The sequence below is a fragment of the Mycteria americana genome, chromosome 19 (assembly GCF_035582795.1).
Source record: "Mycteria americana isolate JAX WOST 10 ecotype Jacksonville Zoo and Gardens chromosome 19, USCA_MyAme_1.0, whole genome shotgun sequence".
NCBI lineage: Eukaryota > Metazoa > Chordata > Aves > Ciconiiformes > Ciconiidae > Mycteria > Mycteria americana.
In genome coordinates this window covers 6,687,369-6,709,587 of record NC_134383.1, presented here as the reverse complement: position 1 = coordinate 6,709,587, position 22,219 = coordinate 6,687,369, and the positions used below count along the sequence as shown (strand labels likewise).

At 42.9% G+C, this 22,219-nt stretch overlaps 1 protein-coding gene across 5 annotated transcripts in view; it reads right to left on the bottom strand.

Annotated features, from left to right (window-relative positions):
* APLP2 (amyloid beta precursor like protein 2) overlaps positions 1–21,591 on the bottom strand; it is a 49,193-nt gene extending 27,602 nt beyond the window's left edge. For all 5 annotated transcript variants that reach the window (XM_075521415.1, XM_075521411.1, XM_075521412.1 and 2 more), the window contains exon 1: positions 21,434–21,591. In XM_075521415.1, coding sequence (XP_075377530.1) covers positions 21,434–21,514 — 81 coding nt within the window. In that variant the 5' untranslated portion in view covers positions 21,515–21,591. The remainder of the gene's footprint in view (positions 1–21,433) is intronic.
* Between the last annotated feature and the right edge of the window lie 628 nt (positions 21,592–22,219).

The following is a 22,219-nucleotide window of genomic DNA, read 5'->3' as shown; positions in this document are numbered from 1 at the left end:
TGCAAGATAAGATTTTTGAGTAATGGGCTTCAATTTTTCACCACTCACAATCCACTCCAGCCGCCAAACACATCAGTCATCTAATTTAGCATTTTTATCTCATTCTACCTGTAATGAGAGAACACAGCACAGCAAATTTCATCTGTAACACACCTTTAACACTGCTACTTAAGTAATAAAGTCACCTACAAGAGTTTTTTTGGACAAAGTCAGCTGCTGTTGCTCTCCACAATGGCCTTCGGTGTACCAAAAATAAAAGCAGGTCGCTCAGGCTGACGATGCCTGAGGTTTGCTAGTCTACATTCAAGCATCACTTTGCAAAAGGAGGGCTGGGGAACATGTAAGCCAGCACGAAGCTTGGGACAAGGCCATGGCCTTAGTTAAGCTCTTCAGTACTTCAGAGAATTTGCCCATTCCACATTGCAGAGGGATGAACAAACTGACAGCACATTTTGCTTTGGGAATTTCCCAGCCATAAATGGAAGCAGCCGCCTCTTTTAGTGCCGGGGAGCAACTATTCAATCTCTTAAATAAGCAGACTGACAGCTCGGGAGGGGCAACATACACATAATGGAAGGGAGTTCACCCAGTTGTGTACATCCTCGGCGAACATTATTTTAGCAGCTATTATCCTATTAATACATATCCATAACATGAGGGCAAGATGAATGTTATTTGGGAAAAGATTGTTACATAAATCACTACTTTCCTCACCGGCACTTGCATTTACAAGATGTTTCATGATAAATTCCGCTCTGCCTTTTGGTATAATTCTGTAATCCAGTTTGCTTTCCAAGACCAAACAAGTATTTGATTCCATAAACACATAAATCTCTGGCCAGTTAATGTCAGTTAAATTCCTCGCCCTGTCATGCAGTGCCTGATTTACGGTCCCAAAACACTGGAATTCAAACCTCTAAATCTTCTTCTTCTCAGATGGAAGCGTCTCTGCCCAAGTATCCAGTCTTTTATTTACTACTAGCCTCTTCAACTTGTGACAGCGGGTTTGATCGGTGAGCTTCACCCATCCAGAGGCCTGGGCTCTATGCTCTACAAAAGGGTCATGCCTCTTCCTCCTGCGAGTATCTACCATCCCAAAGAAGGGGTGTGAGGCTAGCGAGATTACGGGCACGGCACAAAGACATTCTTTGTGAATTTTTTGTGAATTTAAGTCATTTCTGGTCCCTAGTGTTCCTCTACTTCAATGCTGGGAGCAACAATTTATAGAATTCCTACCACCTTATGTAAAGGAAGGAGTATTTGACATCTACCCCCGAAATGTATGCAATACACTGCAGTTCCGGTTCAAAAGGCATAAAAATGAACAACACACTCCTTTTCCTTGCCTGGTATTTCCAGGATCTGTTAAACCTCATCACAACATAGCTTATTGAGCATGCTGTCTATTCAGTGCCCTATCGAATGCTATTCAGGAAAGCCGCCTGGCATGCTGCTGGGGACTTCGGGATAGAAGGGTGATTGGAGTTTCTCTTTTGTGAAGAGTTGTTTTTCATTATATTTCATAGAAATGAGTTCCTGAGAGCCTTCCTTTATAGCACAGAGGTATCTGCAAAACGTCAAATTTAACTACATTCTGAATTTTCCGTGAGGTCAAACATTACGGTAACCTTCCTCATCTGATCAGAGTAGTCAGAATATGAGTCTTTATTCCAGCAAAACCAGGGCGGACAGGAGCTTAGCAGGAAATCTTAGATTTGCTTTTCATTTATGCTAAAATGTTGTTCTCATAGCATATTGCTACTAAAGAAAATCTAGGAATATGCATTCTAGAAAAACAGTCTCCCAGCTAACGTCTTCGGCGCATACATGTCGGCTACTGGGCACGTACGCTCTCCGTTGCACAAGCACGACGAGAGATGCTGGCCCTGGTTACAGGGCAGAAGGGCTGCAAGGCTCGAGAAATATCGAGAGCCTGAAAGGAACACTCATACTGCTCGCGCTTTCCATCAGGCTTCCTCTGCAGCAATACATGAGCAGCCCTGTCTGGATAAAACCATGGAAGATTAAGTTGCATTAAAACTGAAACTCCAGCCTCTAGAATTTATAAGCTGCTGAAAAAAGCTCTAATTGTGAATTGCATTGACTTGGTGGCCAGAGAATACAGATTAATAGCTGCTAAGGGCATTCACTGCCTCAAAAGAAAATGCACAGCCTTTTGCAGGATTGTCTGTAGGTCGGATCAGATTTCCTGCTCCAAAGAGTTACAAGTATTCCACAACTATTTGCTGCTATACTGACAAAAAAATGCCAGGCAGTGCTTTGAAAGATTACTTGCGCTGTTTGTTTTTAATTAAGCGAAACCCCTCGAAAGTAATACTGCTTATTAAATCAGAATGCGCATGAACCACAACCTGAGGGACTTCGGAACATGCTGTTCCGCACAGTCCTTAGGCAGATAAATTACGCTTCCCACCTTCACTTAATTAAAGAAGAAAAAAAAAAGGCAGCTTTTCTGGATTTTTTTTTTTTTTAATACATTTCCTGTTCTATCCAGAGCGCAACACAGGGCTGTCAGCACTGCAACTCTTCCTATGTCAGTGTAATATCCACAGATATGGAGGATATAGACTGAACTCTTTCAAGACCACTGAGGAATTCCGGCAGTTCCTTTGACAGAAAAATTAGTCTTGCTACCTTATCAGCCTTCCTGTGAGCATAACCCTTGATGGCTGCTGCTTTTAAACATGTGAGTATTCTAACTTTTCACCCTTTCCTTGGCTGAAAAATTGGTACGCACATTTGCGCAGGGACTCGACTGCTTTGAAGCCCAGCTGCGCACCCCTCGTTACTCCTGTCTACACAGCTGAAGTTCACGGGCATTTCTCCTTCCATAAGGAGAGGCCAGCCCTGGGCAAAATAAAAATAAAAAATCAAGAAGAGATGTTGCGGTCACAAACTCTACCACTGCCACCTGATGTGAAGCGTTAAGCTGAAACTTTTAGAAGGAGAACAGCTGGGTTGGAATTGTAGAGCTGAGCCTTCCCGGGTCTCGACGTGCCGCGCAGCCCTTAAACCTAATGTTCACTGCCGTGAATCTCACCTGCAAATTAATGGTTTATGGCAAGCTAGTATTCAGGAAACCAACACTTCAATTAAAAAGTGAGGGAAGTTGGCAGAGGGACTTGATGAACTAGAACTTCTGAACAGCATTCTTAAAATTCCCCTGGTTTTGGATGTATAACTTGTAAACATGCGCAGAGCTTTCAATTCCTGCTTCAAATTGTGTTTCACGCGTTGTTTTCCTTAGCTTCTCTTCCTGCTTTTATTCAGCAGATAGGTGGCTTGAACCCAGGAAGGCTAATGAATGCCTGACACAGCAGGCAGTAAATCTACAGACTAGCAGCTCATCCTAGCTTTATTGCTTTATTTTTTTTTAAATTGCTGATAATTACAATAATGCACATGGGCAGGGGTCCAAGACAGGAAGAATTATTGTCTGCAGGCAGATCTGGTGTGAGCTGATAATACCAGCCTGTGTTTGCTTTTGAATTTAAATGGCAGAAATCTCAGTAAAGCAGTCTTTGGCTTACTTTAACTTGCTGGAAGGGGTGGAGTTCTCATCTGCTCGTCCTTTATTGACTTTTGTGGTAGAGGATTCTGCACCAGCAGAAAACTGGAAACCAATGCAGGAGCTGCAGTGCTAGCTCGGGTGCAGTTTATATTTAGATCGCCACTGTTTATGGCTAACATGCAGCCGCGAACACTCGTTCAGTGACAATAATCTATGTATTTTCATATGTGCCGACAGCAACCGTAGCATTACAAAGAGCAAAACGTGGCTGAAGCCTGAAGCATTCCTTACTGCTTTTGCACCTTCCTCTGCCTTTCTACAGAGAGGCAGAGGAGATTTCCAAGAGAAAAGGGGAGATTTCCAAGTACCTGTGACTCACGGGCAGCCTTTTTGCCCTTGGAATTTGTACTAATGAGGTAGCAGATTAATTCCCCCTCCTCCTCTAGTTTATCATGCTCCATAAAACCAAGCCTACATGAGTCATTGGGCAGATAATCTGCCTGTCAGACATTTGCACTCAGGAACTGCCACATTCAGATAGGGAAAGCAACACTGCAGGCATTACTGGTGTATAGCTAGTCTCAGGAAGCAGTGATCAAATTCAGTAAAGCCCCGATTCAGCATGGTCTTGGCTTGCTGAAGTTGCTTGTGTAACACGGTTGCCTTTGGCATCCTCTTTTCTACTCCCGGAGAGACAAAGTTCAGAACAACTCAGTTGGAACATTCCCTGACAAACGTTACTGTACCCAGAAAAGTGTCCTTCAAAAAAGATTAACTGACAGGCCTCAAGCTTTCAAAACTAAAGCTTGCGTGTAATGGCTGGGACTGGAACACTTTACCACAAAAGCCACCCTAAAAATATAAGGGCGAGAGAAGAGGTAGGCAGTACTATTATGCCATTAATAATCCTTACACAGTGCACAGGTAGGACCAAATATGCTTAATCCGTCAGGCTGCCTTCCACTCATCACAAGGACATCAGGAACAATTTTCATGCAAAGGATCAGACGGCTGCGCTTACGGCCGCTTCCTTCCCCTTTTCAGCAAAACACAGCAATGGTGCTATTTAAAGGACCTTTTTTTATGGAGCGATTCTAAGACATATTACAACACATGGAGGCTAGACCTATTTATTACTGGGCTAAACTAAGGCACAAAGTCAAGTGACTTGCCTAAGGTCACCCGGCAGCGTGCTCAGCCCGGTTTAATCCTCAACCCCTCATCGCTCCAATCTGTGTCATCATTCTGCCTCGCACAGCAAGACTAATTACTGCTTTCCCACATGAATTATTTGGGCATCTGAACCACAGAGACTCAAGATGTCTCGTTAGCTAGCCAGCGAGCGAAAACTTCAGCGCAAGTTAATGTTTTCACGTGCACTAAAAATCTACTGAAGAAAATGGCCACAGGGCAATTTTTGCCTTCCCGGACAACTGGAAGGGAGATCCAAAACACAATGTAGGAAAAGTGGCTGTGATTTAAGAGTGTTTCATTCTGCTTAGGATAAACATTCGACTCTCCTTTCAGATCTAACTTTCATTCCTGAGCTGACCGTTAAGCTGAAGTATCACTGTTCATGGCGTAAAGGCTTCACTGACAACAGCACGCACATGGAGGAGTACTGGGATATGCTATTTTGTAAGTAACTTCTCCACATGGTTCAATAGCAAGTCCTTTCCATCTTAATGCACTTTAGCTACATAAGAGTTAGCGAATATAATCACTGCGGTTACCAGGATACAGAGATTCCATAATACACAGCAAAGTACATTTACAAAATCTTTCATCACTTCAGAACAATTTGTTCGAAGCAAAAATAACTTCTGGACTAAAACTCATCACAACTCACACAGACACACAACTTGTCCACTAGCTTTCCACGTGAACAAAACCGGCAGAAAGGAGACCGAGAGAATAATTTACTAACATCAGGCAGGCACAAAACAACCCCTTACTACTGATTCAAAGTGATTTAGCATTCTAGGGGGGAACCAAACCAAACCAAACCAACCTCCCCCAAAACAGCATGAATATTTGTTTTATGAAGCTCACTGGGAGCTTCACAAAAAAGCCTGCAACGGAGAGACCACTGGAGGAACCTGTGGTTACGCAGTCTAACCATGCATCTAACCACTGGAATGACTGGAGATAAAAAGGCTGCACAGATTGTCTTTTTATCGAACACACAGCTATCCAAAAAGCAAGCAGGAAACTGAAGGGCATTATTTTAACAGAGCATCAAGAATTTGAAGCGGCAAGGAAAAATACCTGGGGAAAAAATGCAAGATAGAGAAAAGAGAACAAGTGGGAATGGAGTTCGCAATGTAGTTTGGTTTTGTGAGCTCAAGTATCTCTCCCTTTATAGATGATGTTCAGTAGCACAGATTGGCTATTTATGTGCACAGACTGCAATTGTTTTGGAACATGATAAAATACTCATTTGGTATCTTAAAGTCTTGCAATTAGGCTACACACGAACTTCCCTATAGCACACAGGAATAATTCAACAGGCATTGCTCTAACCCCGCTGAAGCTCTGCGGGTCATGCTGATAGCTTTCCACCCCCAAATTCACAATCATCTGAAAAAAAAAAAAAAACCCCACCAAAAAAACCCCAAACCAAACCATGCCAAAATTAATTGGCAATTCTGCCCTCCAAACAGTCCAGATAAAACTTCAAATCTGGAAGAAGAAATCATGAGGTTTGTAAGCCCTGGCTTTCCAAACCATGCTAATGACCATCTTTTGAAAATAGGAAACCCACTGCTAAAATACAGGGCTGCTTTCATCTTTGCTGCTGCTCCCGCAGCTTTGCCAAGTATATGCCGAACCAGACCAAAATTAACATGTTACCAAAAAAATTACAGAACAGCCTTGCTGTTTTCAGTGTCCAAACTGAGGAGATGTTTACACTTAAAACTTTTAAAGTTCTGTCAAAAGCACAGGTTAATTCTATAAATTACACGTCTATGAAAGGTCTAATTCTATGAAATTACAGGTCAGCAGTTAGTAGATATTACCGAGAACGGGTAACTTAACTCTAGCTCTTATTAAATATATTTAGGAAATAATGCAAATTGGGATTTTAAACCAAAAACTTCTCCCCACGCACCTTCCCACACATCCTCCTCCTGTTATTTATTCTGAGAACTGCTTATGGCTTGTTATGGAGCCTCTTTCAGGCAGCATCATTGCTCACATACAATACAAAATCTTTTAAGAACCTTTAATGTCTAGGGGGACAGAAATCAGTGCTTTAAAAAAATATATATTTGCATTTGCTGTTTAATGATTCCCCTATTGATATTGTAAGTTTGTTCAGCTACAGTAAATGATATTTTTTTTCTTTAATAGAAAACTTCAACGTGAACATCGTCCCAAGAAAGTTTAGTTTTCAGTTAGCTGCTCATTAGGAAAAGTTCCTACCACTTATAGCTAAAAAATAAATGCAAGAGGATTAACTCAGCAAAACCATCTCAAATTCTCACCAAAAAACGGTCTTTCATATTCCTGACTGCAGCTATTTTTGATCCCAGTAAACAGCAATAAAACTGAAGAAAGGCTGCCAGTTTCCTTCCACTAATGCTGGCAACCTGGAGGTGAGCAAGCAAGCAAGCGAGAGCAGGATAAAGAATGACAAGCACTTCTTATTTAAGTAGCAAAGAGGCTGAAGTGCAGGAAGGTGGCTCGGAGCAACGCTTCTTACTTCCAAGAGTCAGACGGCAAAAGCTTTCCTGGTTTATTTTTAAGCTTGTCACCCAACAGCCAAACATCTCTCAGAAGGATCCCGGTACTATTAGCAGAATTTAGGCTCACATCTCACAACTTACTTCTTCTTCCAAAGCGGAGGATAAAAGGTGGACTTCTATCTATCCCCTAGAGCTCAAGCACCTAGATTTAGCAGCCTGACACAAGAGAGAGGTCAAACGGCAAAGAGCCTTTGGAAGTACCCCTAAAGTTTTGTCAGCAGCAAGGTCATAGAAAGTGAAGGACCTCAGTAATGGCTTAATGGATTTCAATTTTTTACTCTTTAAAAGCAATCCTGACTAATTTAGTAGCATTTTATTTCTGCAGCATTAATTTATCAGCTGGGGTTTAATAGTCACAGCATCATATCATAGCTAGGCTAGCATACTGGAACTCTAATGGATGTATTAAACAGTTCCTTTAAAGGAAGCAACAGATCTCTACTTAGAATAACTGCTTAATGCTATTAGAAAATTAAGTGGTACTTTGCAGCATGGACTAAAGCTGGCTAGGTTGAGATCCCCTTTACTGATTTTGCTGATCCAGAAAGTAAAACTAGTTCAACAGAAGCTAGTTTGAGCTAGAACTAGTAAAACTAGTTCAACAGAAATATTTGAGCTAGAACCTCAAATATTTCAGGGCTATCATTGCATAACATTTAACTGGCTTTGTATGTTGTACAAACACACCTGATTTTCATATGCTGAGTTTCATTGCTCTTCACTCTACAGAACTGTATCAGATTGTGTAGCATTGCATGGAAATAAAACAAAATGGGGGAAACTGCTTTTTATCTTTGATAATATGAGGTTTCAACGTGTTAGCAATTTCCTCTGGGTTTCAGTGGGAAGAATGAACCCTGTGTACACTGATACCTATTTCCTGGAGGTTTCCTTAAGCATTTTCTGGAAATTTTCAAGGTAGGGGATAGAAAGCAGCACTTTCTTCTTTTCTGTCTACCCAGTTGAACTACAGTTGAACATTAGATTGGTGGAAGAAGTCAGGTACTGCAGCTGCATACACCTGATGGTCAGCTCTTTGATGAGTTTTAAGAAATGTGAGACTTCAGTACCAGCGTGGAAGCACAAAACCATCATGAGCTGAAAGCTTTATTACAAATGTGGAAGCAAAAAGTGCCTGTTCTGCAACAGTGAGGGAAATTGCTCTTTGAAAAAGAGCAGGCAGAACAGTTTTAGACAATCTAGTTATGCCTTAAAGAGGCAGTATACACTGAGAACTCCCATTACCTCAACAGCAATTCTTCTTCAAGGTCTCTGAAAGCTACTACTATTTTTTTTTTTTTTTAAAACCCTTTGTCCAGGCTGTCCATCTTAGCAGCGAAACTTTTTTTTTTTTTTTTTTTTGCCTAAAGACTTAGTATTCTCCAGCTGGAAGAACAGTAAAGAAAAACTTCAGGATGTGTTGTTTTGAACACAAGGATTCCAAACAATTCTTTATTTTCCTGTTTGGAAAAGGCTATCAGACAGAAGACGGGGACTATTTACTTCTTCTTGGAGAAGCTTTTTTGCCTGCTTAGATGCTCTTGTCCAATGTGATACACACTTGAGTGAGAAAGAAATAAATGGTCAGCCATCACAAACAAGTTTTGCTTTCCTTGCCCCTACAAGCAGATAAGGACAGCGACAGAAACGCTGACTTCACATGTAAATCCCATCACTAGGACAGCGATTGGAGGGTAGATTGATTTGCCTATTGATGCAATAGGCCACTCACCATTTTCCTAGCCATAGGCTGAGTAGTTTCAATAGAGCTTTCTCAAAGTCAAAGGATGAAAATGTTGCATAAAGTTCTAACCCCAGGGAGCAGTGGTTTTGTTTTTCCCTCGTAGACTTCAGACATGGCCCACTAAGGCTTTTTTTTATTCCAGAAACACGGCTGTGTACACATCTCAGCTGCAAATATTAACCTTGCCAGAATCTGGCAAATCACTGTTGTGGATTAGCCCTGTGGAATATATTCAGGTGTCTTGCATCATAACAGATCAGCACCTGAGAAAGCCATGTTGAAATTACAGCTTGATGATGCAATAGTAAGAGACAGCCAGAAACATCTCTCATTCTCATATCCTTATTTTGGACATCTTTTAAAAAAAAAAAAAAAATCACTGAGAGCCCAAACGAGCTCCTTAACAGACTACGTCTTAATTATCTTTGAGGCTGCCTCTCCCTGCAGTCCCCAGCTAGCCTAGACAGCAGCAATACCAGTACTAGATGAATTTGTGTTATGAGGCTAGGAACATTTAGAAGACTCCGAGAACATTGCACTGAGAATTTTTGTATCTCATTGTAACACCAGTTTGAGGAGGAAAAGAGGTTAGGTAACCGGCGCAAAATGAATTCATGTATGTCAAGGCTGTGTGGCAATTGTAAAGCCTGGACAGTAAAAACAAATGGACTAACTATCCAGTCGCACGATTCCATTAGAGGTAGTCTATATTTTCACAGTTATACCTATCAATAAAAGGGATGTGAATATTAGCCCAGAGAGGCGGGAATAATAAGAACAGTCCTCTGCTTTGGGGCCACTATTTGACACCAAAGTTAAGTCGAAGTACAAACAAATACCGCTAAGCACACGATTTGAAGTTTCACTCGGGAGCCAAGGTGTTGCAGAGGGGACCAACTATGCATTTGTACACAGCAGGGAAAATGAAAGCAAGAAAGCATGTCTGCAGACAACAACAGGCCGAGTGTTTCCATATGTAAACTCTCGGCCCCAGTTTCATCTTTCTGCAATATGAGCATTTGAAATTTGGCTCGGGTTAAAGATGTTCACATCCTGATGCATTCCAACAGATTGTACCACTCCAGCATGTTCAGTCTGTCTGTATCTTTATTTTGTGCTTTACATGACATGTGGTGTATTTTGCAGCTTAATGACTATTTTAATCCTCTTCATCACTGAAGAACGTCATCCTAGACGTGACGTAGATAGATATTGTTAGGTGGATGCTGCGCAGAGATGTATTTGAAGAGATATTCCAAAGCACCGAAGTCATTCCAAGGCAAATATTACAAAACAAAAATCTCTGCTTTACTTGATGTGAAGTATTTAAAGCTAGCTGCTTTAAACAGTAAAAATCTACCAGCCCCCTGTTACGGCACGAGAAGCAGCTTACAGGCAGGTCAGTAGCATCCACTTAAAAAAAAAAAAATTAATAACTATATAAGTGGCAATGCATCTCAAAGTCAACACCAGGGGAATAGCTGCTGAAAGTTCAGCTACAAACAGCTGTGCACATTAAGCCCATCTTCGACACTTAACTTTGCTGCCAGCTGTGGCTAAATGTTTGTTATGCCCTCAGTTATATGATCAAAATAAATTTAATAATCACAGACTATTAAATAGAATAACAGAACAGTATGAGTAAAGCTATCAGCCACTTACATAATGGGGAATAACAATTTAACTTTTTGCAAAAAGCTTTAAAGATAGTGACAGGAAACACAAAAAGCCAAATTGAAACCAAGGACAGCAAGGCAAATGAAGTCAAGTCACCTTGGCTTTTGCCTGAAGCAAAAGGACATTTAGAATCTTAGAAAGCAGTGCTCCTCACTGCTTCTCTTCTCCAGTACCGCTGAAGCTTGCAGCCCAAAGTTTTGTGGGTATCTTCATAATATTCTTCTCTGGAGCAACCAGTTTTAGCTGTTTGCATCCACACGACTAAAAAGTACGACACTGGCCATTTCAGAACAGTAATGCTCTTGAAATACATCAGCATCTATTACAAAAGGACTACAATGATGCATTCTAGTCAGTGCCCTGCAATGAAAGAGGGAATTAACATGCTATAGATGCCCTGTGGAAAACCTCCCATACGGTTATACTTTGAAAAGTATTCTTCTTACCACACTAATTCCCACGTGAAGCAAGTTGCAAAAGCTTGCTCAATATAATTGAGCGCAACCAATCCATCCACACCTAGGAATTTCAGCCTCAACTTCAAAATGCCTTCTGTCTGTATTGCAGATTTTACATTTAAGCAAACGTGAAAGAAGATTTCCTGCCATCTTAACAGCCCTGCTACGTTAGGAATCCAGCTCTTCTCGTTAGTCCTCCTCGGAGCCACGTTGCTGAGCAAAGGACCTGGCGGACAGGGAGAGAAGGCAAAAGGACTTCGAGGTGACCAGCTGGTCGATGTTTATTTCTTTGTCTCTTAACCTGAGAAACAAAGACATTCTGAAGCAAGATGCAAGCGTTTAAAATGAAGGATTAATTTATCTAAAACACTATGCATAAAACACAGTACTACGCATTCAAACATAGGTAACAGATTGCAGCTCTTGTGATTAGCGTACGTTCATATTCGCAAACCCAAAGATATCTTGCGCAAGCATACAACGAAAAGAGCGATAAAAACAAAAGCAAAAGCACGTAGCCAGAAGGTGAGGGACCTAAGCAAATCACAAGCTGCGATTCAGACCATAAAGCCAGCTGCGGACAAGGCAGGGATAGAGCAGTGCAAAATATTACATTGCATCAAGCCTGCACTCTGGCAGGCCATTCATCTCCTGCCTTTGTTATTGGTAAATTGCTTCCGAGAAAGCGGCTGTTGCCCTAAACAGAATATCCACATACTGACTAGCTTTGTTGCAGAGCAAGTATTGATGCAATTTGAACAAGACGGCATTTATCAGGAGTGACGGGGGCAGGAACACTTTTTCTCCTGTTTTTAAAGCCTCCTCTTGCTGTGACATGATGCTCTGTCCTGGACCCAAGCTTCACACATCCACAAGAACACCCTAACTTCACTCCGTGACCCTCGTCGAGAATTCACTCGGCCTCTTCTGGGGTCTGGCTCTTGCCCAGGTAAGTCCACAGCACCGCATACATTCGCGTCCGGAGGCTGAGCTCTCATACACCAATACGTCGCAAACACAAAATCCCAACTTTTTTGGCTGACTAGCAAGAAAAAAAGCCTTCTCCATTGCTTGATGTTTCCAGTGCTGAGGCTACGAGGCTCTACTTAAAGACTCTGGAAATGAAGCAGTTATTTGAAACCCTGCAACTCAAACTACTTAGAGGCACTTAATCTTATTCCAACAGTCCAAATGGGAGCTGCGAGCATCCTGCTCCATTCAAGAGTAATAACTGGTTTCCACGAGAACATTCACCCTCAACAATTTCTCAGTCTCCCTTTTTCCTGGCAGGCAGCAACATTTAAGTCCATGCACGAGTACTGCCATACCCTACACTTGAGAATTAATCTTTGACCAAGACCGTTACACAGGCTAACGTGCTTAGTTTGGATCCTGACGCCGTTTCATTCTTCAGGGTTTCTAAATGCATATGTGATCTTGCTGCGTAAAACGAAACAGACATCAAATTCAATTTCTTCAGCAAGAGCTTTGATAAATTATGCAGAGAAAGGCTCACGTTCAAATGCCGATATACTCACTGGGAACTCAAACCACAGGTTTGAATCAACATTTTGCATTTAATCTTTTGAGAGGAATACTTAGCAGATTAAAGCAAATCTGCCCCTCTCTATTTCAGGCCACAATTATTGCAAGACTACCAGCGTAAGAAGTCAACCAACGTTTGGTATTAGTGAATTATACTAATTCACGCAGATTCCTCTAGGACCATTTTTGGCAAGTTACTAGTCCCAATATGAATTAAGATTAAACACCGATAAAAAGATTTAACACTGATAAAAAACCCTACTACTTAACTTAGACCTGGTAATGTGTCATGCCAAGTCCAAAACCATATAGAGAATTTGGCGATTAAAAGCTTTATGCTGGAGGTTACCATACGTCTAAGCAGAGACCAGCTTCTGCTGTGAATATGCAATCCAAATCCGCTTGAAATCTAACATGAGTGCATAATGTTTATTGTAACAGATGGTATCGGCAAGATTTTTCTTTTTGTTGCTGTCACTTCATGCTACGCAACGACATAACAACTAGTGGGACTCATCAACCCAACATCCAAAAGAAAAGGGACAAAGCTTTTGGCGGGGAGCTGGAGCTAAAAATAACCTAAGAGCCTTTAAAGAAAAGCCCAAAGATGAAAAATGCAAATATTTGGCTTTCGATTTAAGCATCTCTGTACTGAAGTTAGCACAGGGCAACTCTGGGAAAATACCAAGTAGTTTACCAAACCACTGTTTCATCTTTGCAACATCATCATCAGAAGATGATTTCTGAGGTCTCCTCACCGACTATTTTAGTGCTTTGAGGTGGAAGATTAAAGAACCCAAGCACAGCAGCTGCGTGAGAAAACGCAAGCCCCTGTTATAGTAGAAAGTTAACAGAATAATAAAAATTCCCTCTACTGCAAGAATTAAAAAACCCAAAACACTGACCAACACTTCAGAACATATCAGACATTTGAAAATATAACCTAAGCAGCAAATTTTTGTTGGAGGAAAAAAGACCTAAATGAGGAAGGGAACTATCAAGGTTAAACACGACTTTTATTTAAACATGAAGTCATCAGTAAGGAGATTTCTTAAATGGAAACCTCACTAAGTACCAACCTGCTGTTAACAGTAAGGAGGAACCACGGCCCCAGCCATCTCTGTGTGCTTGTGCGTGTCTGCGTCTGCCTCTCTGTCCTTGACCTGAATCAGAATATACTTTTTGACTGCTGCAATTTTGTTAGAGAGAAGCTTACTGTATGAAATTACTTAAATGCATCCCTGTCACTGAGCCAAAGCCTGGAATCCAAGAGCTGAAGCAGAGTTATCCTCCACGCTGCACCTTTGCGTGATACCGTGTATTAGTCACATCGTAAATAGTCGAGGTAAATCGTAACACTACTGATGACTCTGTGCCTTACCCCAGGGCTAAGACACACCAAGCTTTACCGAGACAACTGGGAAAGACGAGTCAGCTCCCACCTTCTGCGGTTTTTTCGGTTTTTTTTTTTCAGGCTACATCTAAATTATGCTGGCAACTTTTAAGCCCTTCATATTTGGTGACTTGAAAAACCTGAACTCCAAGTCATCTTTTCATAATGATTTTCAGTTAGTGTCAAAACACAGAAAAGTCATCCGAGCCAAACAATTATCAATTTCGTCTCCGCTGTAAACTTCTCTGAAGCTCAAGCACTGCATGGAATAACAACTTCAGACCCCGCTTCATAAACCGAAGGGCTTGTCTAGCCACAGCAACCTGCCATACTGCCCGTCTGTAAAGGAAATCCTAGTAGTTGAAGTAACCCGTGAAATTTTCAAAGGTTCAGAAGAGGAACCCCCCAGAAAGGCACTTGCAAAGAGTAATTCAAACTCTGTAGCTGGGCACTGTTCAAGAGGCTTGAAAACAAAGACTTCCCCCAAACCATTGCTAAGAGATGTTACTGCAAGGCCTAACATAGTCATCTTTAGAAAAAAATCTGCAGGGGAAAAAAACAACTTCAAGCAAAGTCATTATCCTTGCAGTCAGCACACCAACATCATGGTAGCCAAACAACAGCAGCAGCAGTCCTCACAGACTATTGTGCCAGTTTGGCCAGGAGAGATCAAGCCTTGATCTCTAAAACAGATGAATACATACATACATGTTCAGGAGCCAGGTCTGCCTGTAACAGAAAACAAAAGTCTTTCTGGACCATGCCTCATCCATCAGTTCTCTCCCTTATGAAACACAGAGAACGAACATGTGATTTCACTTTCCATGGTCACCAATGAAAATGGAAAGTGAAATAGAACATCAAATGCCAGAGAGCGGCAACATTTGACTCTACACACTAGGTAAGAGTGACTAGCACGCTGCTAAAGGTATAAACTAAAATGAAGGTCTGCAGTGTATAAATTTATACAAGAACGTGATCACGGCTGACAGCATGAAATATGACAACAAAGTGTTATAACTAAATTTAATACATATAATCATATAAACATATAATACATAGAATCATAGAACTGTTTAGGTTGGAAAAGACCTTTAAGATCATCAAGTCCAACCGTTAACCTAGCACTGCCAAGCCCACCACTACACCATAAGCACCACATCTACATGGCTTTTAAATACCTCCAGGCATGGTGACTCCACCACTTTCCCTGGGCAGCCTGTTCCAGTGCTGGACAACCCTTTTGGTGAAGAAATTCTTCCTAATATCCAATCTAAACCTCCTCTGGCACAACTTGAGGCCATTTCTTCTCATCCTATGGCTTGTTACTTGGGAGAAGAGACCAACACCCACCTCACCACAACCTCCTTTCAGGCGGTTGTAGAGAGCGATGAGGTCTCCCCTCAGCCTCCTTCTCTCCAGGCTAAACCACCCCAGTTCCCTCAGCCGCTCCTCATAAGCCTTGTGCTCCAGACCCTTCACCATATGGGTCAACCTCTCAAAAACAATGAACGCATTCTTTTCCCCACCCGCTATACAGAAAACATCCACTGTAATACTTCAAGATGAAGTGCTGGTAAGCAGCTTAGCCGCACGCGTTTCTGATCAGGTGGACACCTGATTACATAAAGCCAAGCAGGCTATGTTTTGCTGCTAGAAAGATTAGTTTAACACCATTTGCAGAATGTTAGTATTTTGATCATTCATCTCAAGTTGGAACTTGAACTTTTACAAATGCACAAACCCAATCAGACTGTGGAGCAAGCATTAGAACTTATGGACCATTTAAATGCCACGCTAGAAGGTGAATTTGATTTCTATCTTCTGTGTGGATTTTCCATGTTCTCACATGAGGTAGTAGAGCTTAGAGAAAGCGCAGTCAGAAATATGTAACTCCAACTGAGAAGGCAGATGGGGGTGAAAGTAGTAAATCTAGTGCTGAACAAGTCAAAAAAAAGTGTTATGCACATGCAAGATCTACATATGGAGTATATCCCTGCTTAACAGTTGCAGGGATTAATGAATTAAAAGAAGTGCAAATCTAACGTTAAGAGATCAGCCTAAAAAACCCCAGCCAAACTATTTCCCCTGAAATGCACATTTCCTTGTGCACTGCCTCTCAGGAGTGCGGGTTCATTTGTTTTTTTCCCCCTATAGCACCCAACCTCAAGTACAACCCGCCCTATTTATGTAAGAGTAGTAACATGCTAAAGGTACCTTTTAGCCTACTGTACCCAACAAGGAGCCATGAACTCTCCTGAACCACGGGAAAGAAATAAGTATGCCATTTTGGCCAATGCACGATAACGAGAAACCTGACAATTTCCTCCGCTCGCATCTTCCTTCTTACTGCTTTATAATTTACACTAGTAAGCATACCATAAATCTCTCTCTCTATATATATATATACGGAAGAGTTACTTTGAGACTTCGCACAATGTTGTCAATCCATTTCCTCTCCCTCTCCCCACAAACCTGAGACTTACTGGCACCTACAGCAAAAAGCTGAAAATGGAAATATCGGAATGGAAATGACAAAATTAATATAGCCAAAGTGCCCTCAAGACTCCATTTAAGGTAAACAGTAAGGTGAAACCCATGATAGGATATGCCATTTGCCTGTGACAAACTTGCTGCTAGTAGAGAAAACAGAGCATGACCCTTATGGGTGTAGACAACACTTCTGGACACAAAAAGTGGCAATTTTTCAAGTTCAAGTACAGTTCCGAATTAGAAGCCTTACCAGAATGGTTTCTAGGCCATTGCAAGTATTTGAAGCACTCCAATTAAGAGTGAGCATCATCTTAAATTAACAAGATGTTTCAGAGGTGCTGACTGCATGAACTAAAAGTCAATGACACTAAGTTTTACAGCACATAAGTAGCATGAGAGCAGGCATCTGAAGGATTACGTCAATTTAGAAGACCTAAGTAGTCAACGAGAAGAGTCTGGAATGCCGAAGTGTAGAAATAGAGGTAAAAGCTTTGTTGTTCTAACAAGAAGGAGATAGTTGGGGATAGTGTATTTCTCTTCTGTTTCCAACTGAAGAACAAGGTTATGGTTTAAGTACATTTGTAGAAGCAGATGCTGCAGTCAAAATAACTTATGTTTACAAGATTGAGTCCATACGCCACCAAAAGACACACACATAGGAAAAAAGCAAAGGCAGACATCTCGAGAGATGCATAACTGGTATAGAGAACATCTCGAGAGAAGCATAACTGGTATAGAGAACACACTGCATTAATCCTTCCTTCCGCTCTAAGGTGCTGAAGGAGGAGCAGTATGTAATGATAATAAAGCTCACATCCAGCTAAAGCCACCTACAGAATAGGTTTTGAATAACTCTCAGGCGATGCAACGAACATATTAACAAAAAATCATTTAATCCCTGGTAGAGATATTAATGCCTAAGTAACATTTAAGAGAGGTCATAAATATTTCTCATGTGAAACAAGGAGAGCCGAAGGCCTTCTCCACAGAGCAGAGCTTACCTTCATGTGGCATTGTACAAGGCAGCAGAACCTCCAGAGCCTCTCTGCAATATCAGACGTCCATCTGATTTGCTTTATTTCTTTATACGTATCTCTGCTTCAGAGAAGCTTGTGTTGAGGCTTAGAAGAGGCATTGCATATAATCACTTTCATAAGAAAGTATATTTCCTAACACTTACTGGGATGTGAAGTTTTAGGAACTGAAACCAAACTGAAGGCCACACGCTCAAGACTGGAATTTTACTGAGCTGTTTCTACTCAGGACTTCAACACAGAAATGGAAATTTCCCCTAGGTGGAGTTCTTTGTTCAATGCAGCAGGCAATTAGAAGTCCCTAAGGTCTGCAGAAATGGCACAAGACTGATATTTTTGTCGGTGAGAATTTAAGCCATACAATACAAAAATTATAATGTGAAATGCACAATTCTGCTGTAAAACACACTGTTGTTTTTTTCTCACCCCAAATCCTGGTCATTTGAAACAGACGGGTAACAGACATAAGCATTCAAAATAGCTTTGGCAAAACACCACTAAAACCCAACGTGATTAAAAAAAGCAATATCGAGTCCGCATCGCCTCAGATTCGATTATACAAAAAGGTCAAGTGATAAAAAAGAAACTTTGCATCTTTAAAGGCTTTGAGGGCACAGCAGAAGTGGTTTATCATTGGAATACAGATCAAATTAGAATAGATTTATTTTCTTTTTCCAGTTCGCATCAGTGTCCTACTTGAAGTTCTCAGGCACTTCACAAGCAAAACACAGCAGTCACTGAATTCAGACACAACCCTAGGATGCATATTACTATGGAAAGAAAAACGTTAATTGCTGGATATCAATGATTTCTCCAAGCTCTTCTATTCAAATTCATTCGGAAGAAAGCTTGTCAAAGGTTATCTGCCATCAACACACCATGATCTGAAAGGGAGACTGTCACCGATGACAAGCCCTTGGGAACGCCCTATTCAAAGCTTCACATACCAATAATTAAAAAAAAAAACAAACAAAACAAAAACACCAAAACAAAACAAAAACAACAAACAAACCCCAAACCTGCCACTCCCCTTCCTCTGTGCAGGAAAGAAAGAAAAACAAATTGTAGTCGATAAGAAGATTACCGGGTGTTCTAGGGACAGGGACTGGTAGCTAAGATAATCAAGCAAAAGAAAATCCACCTAATGGGACTGTGCCAATCCAACTAAACTAATAATTGCAGACATTGCTACGCATTTTCCTTAACTCCAGTACACTTCCAAACATCACCTTTCTTAATGAAAAAAAAAATAAAAATCCAATCTCTTGCGTATTTTTCATCACATTACCTGATATCATTCAGTAACAATCACAGTATAAAAAACAAGTAACCATTTCACTTCCTAAGCTCTGCATCAAGATACTGTTCTTGAGAAAATCCGGCAGCAATAAAGACTCGAGAGCTGCAGTCCCCCCCAGACAAGACAATAGGAGAGGATGCAGCAAAAATCCAAATTAAAATGTCACAGTTGACATTTTCTGTCAGCAGATTAAGGTGGCTGTTATGCCTTCAGAGGATGCAAATTCTGCTGCAGGAATGGCTGAACAGATCGAAGAGGCGCTGAGGACTGGTGCACTAACACAACCCCACGCTAGTACCGACTCGTGTCAGCGAAGACCAGGCTGCTGCAGGTTAGGAGCGAACCCACCGCCTGTAAAACCAACCCGACCGTGATCCCCTGAAAAAGAACGAGGCAGAAATGGTTTCATTTTAATCCTTTTCAAAGAGGTCAACACCCCCATTCTCTGGAGTTGCCAGCCCCTCCTGAGGTGCCGCGGTGTGACACTGCTGCTCTCCCCTCTGTGCCAAACCCTTTGCCAATCGTGTGACTGGCGAATCTTGCGATCCGCTTCTTCAGATAAACGCAAGGCTTCGCAATAAAATTACAGCTAGATTTGTTTCCCAACTTGGCATTTTGTAGCACATGTCCGTAAGCAGCAGCTTCCAGAAAGGATGCGCATAGCAGCCGAATTTGTCTCGGATATGACTGAGGAAGTGACCTACAGCTGGAGGAGTTTCCAAACAGGTGTAAGAGATCAGATTTAACACGGCCACCGCGGAGCAGCCGGGACAGTCCTCTGCCATCGAGGCAATGCCAACTAACCTGATCTTGGCATGAGCTCGACACCCTCAGAGCAGCCCTACCGAGTCTTAAGTTATCTTTCCCGCAAGATAACCTCCGCACGAGTTTTTCCAAAGACAATTATCGCCACGTTCCACTGATTTATAGAACTTTAACAGAAGGACTGGTACAAAGTAGGTGGAATACTATTCCTCAATAGCGGCTGAATAAGCAAAAGTCATTGACTAGGCTAATTTCACACGACACATATTAAAAATATTGAAGAACCATGCTTATTACCAGTTAGCAAGTACCACCAGCTTAGGGCTTCAGATTTTTGCATCGCACCGAGGTAGATGTTCTGCTTAACCAAGCTTGTTAAATTTTACTGTAAACTGTCAAATCGAGCCATTCACAAGTAGCCACAAGCCTGTTCTTTCTCCATCCCTAAATAACCCAGAACCTATACAAGACGGATGTAGCTGTTTTGCATTTCCAAACAACATTCAGGCATAGATTATTAAACTCTATTTATGTGCCATGTTTGAAGCTCAGCATGTACTTTGCTCTTTGTTTTGCTGTTTCGCTCTAACAGACAGGTTACAGCGTGAAGTCTTTCAATCAACAAGATTTTTTTCCTATCCATCTTGTCGTTTAGAGAGCTAGATTACACAAAGTTTTTATTTTTAAAGTTAGAATTTCAACAAGATTTTTTTTTCCCTATCCATCTTGTCGTTTAGAGAGCTAGATTGCACAAAGTTTTTATTTTTAGGGATAAAGTTAGAATTTCCCCCCTCCAATTACTTTCATATCTAGAGATAGAAATGTAATATCTATTCATACGTATACACGTGTGTGCATATATAAGCGTACCTGGGTGTATGTATATGCACAAATTGCGGCATCTTAGCCATTTCTATATTAAATGCACACCCTTTACACTTGGCTGAGGCATCCCCTCCGACAGATAAGATAACAATTCAAACCCCAAGATTTATTCGGGATCTATCAAGCGGATGGCAACCAAATGGAGTCGTTTAACCCAGGCTTTTCTCTAGGAAACTGCCCTCTAATACTCTTCTAAGCTTCTAGACCAATCTGAAGCTCACAGCTCTTGCCACCGTGCCAAGAATGCAGAGGTCACTTCTCAAACACCCCCCCCCCAAGCATCCCAGTGAAATGAAGCTGCTAAACCATGCGATCTTTGGCCAGATAAGAGACCTGCGGGATCAGGTTGGAGTGCTCTCCTGAAAACAAGGGGAAAACACGAACTCATCACCGCCTACCCCCAGAAGGTCTTGCAGGAGCCGGTCAACCTCCAGGTCCTTCTATTCAAGCAGAGACACCTTGAACACACCACTTATCTCCCGCCTTCCCAACCGCAGTCCAGCCCCAGGTTGACCCCGGGCCATAACGCAGCCCCCCCCCCCCCCCTTTCCCCTCCCCGTGCTAACTCACCGCCCGCGGGGGGAAAACACCCCGGTAAGATGGCGAGAAACTCCCACCTCGGCTGCGCCGGAGCCCGGTGTCCCCGCCGCCTCTCCTCCACCTTCAGCCGCCGCCGGACAATGCCCGGTCCCCGCGGAGCGGCACCGGCTACCCCTCCCTCCCCGGAGGAGCCCGCTCGGAGCGGGGCCGCACCCGCTGCCCCAGCCGCCTGAGGAGAAGGGCAGCGGCGCGGAGCCCCCAACGGCCGCCCGCGCGCCGCCAACGGCCGAAGCCCAGCCTCCCCCAGCCCCTACCCACCTCGATGTAGCCGGCCAGCGTGGCCACGGGGCCGGCGAGCCCCAGGAGGAGCAGGAGGGGAAAGCGCAGCGCGGAGCCCATCGCCGCCACCGCCGTCCGCCTCCGCCCAAGCGCTACTGCGGCCTCAGCGCCCCCCTCGGCGGCGCGTCGGGAGCCGCCTCGCCAGGCCCCGCCCCACCCCGCCGCCCTGCCCTATCGCGGAGCTGCGGAGGAGTGACGTTCCGCAGCCCCCGGCTGGCGGCCAATCGCCGCGCCGCCAAGGAAGGCCGCCCCCGCCCCCGGGTGAGTAAGGGCTGCTGGGGGAGGGAGCCACGCCCCCTTCCCCGCTGACAGCCAATAGGAGGAGGCGCGGGGCAGGCTGCCCCGCCCACGGGGGGCGAGCTCCCCGTCTTCCCGCCTCGCCGAGAAATGGCGGCCAAAGCTGAGGGCTGAGGCCGTGGGGAGGCCCTGAGGGGAAACGCGGAGCGGGGAAACACCCCCGGGGGATTTTTCACCCCTCTTTTATTTTTAGGCTGCTATAGAAATTAACGGCCCCCGTGAAATTCCTTACGTGGTGGAGATTAAAAGGCCACAGGCTGTATGGACTGAAAGCCCTTTGGCCTCATCGCTTCTTCCCACCACTGCAATGAGGCAGGGGTTTCCTGGAGTAATAAAAGGAAAATGAGGCATTTTCCTCATCTAAAAAGAAAACAATGAGGTTTTCCATTCTAAAAAGAAAACCACCTCTGCATCTGTCCCTCATTTCTTAAAACCCTTGACTCATGGTGCTACCTTGGGTCAAGGGTT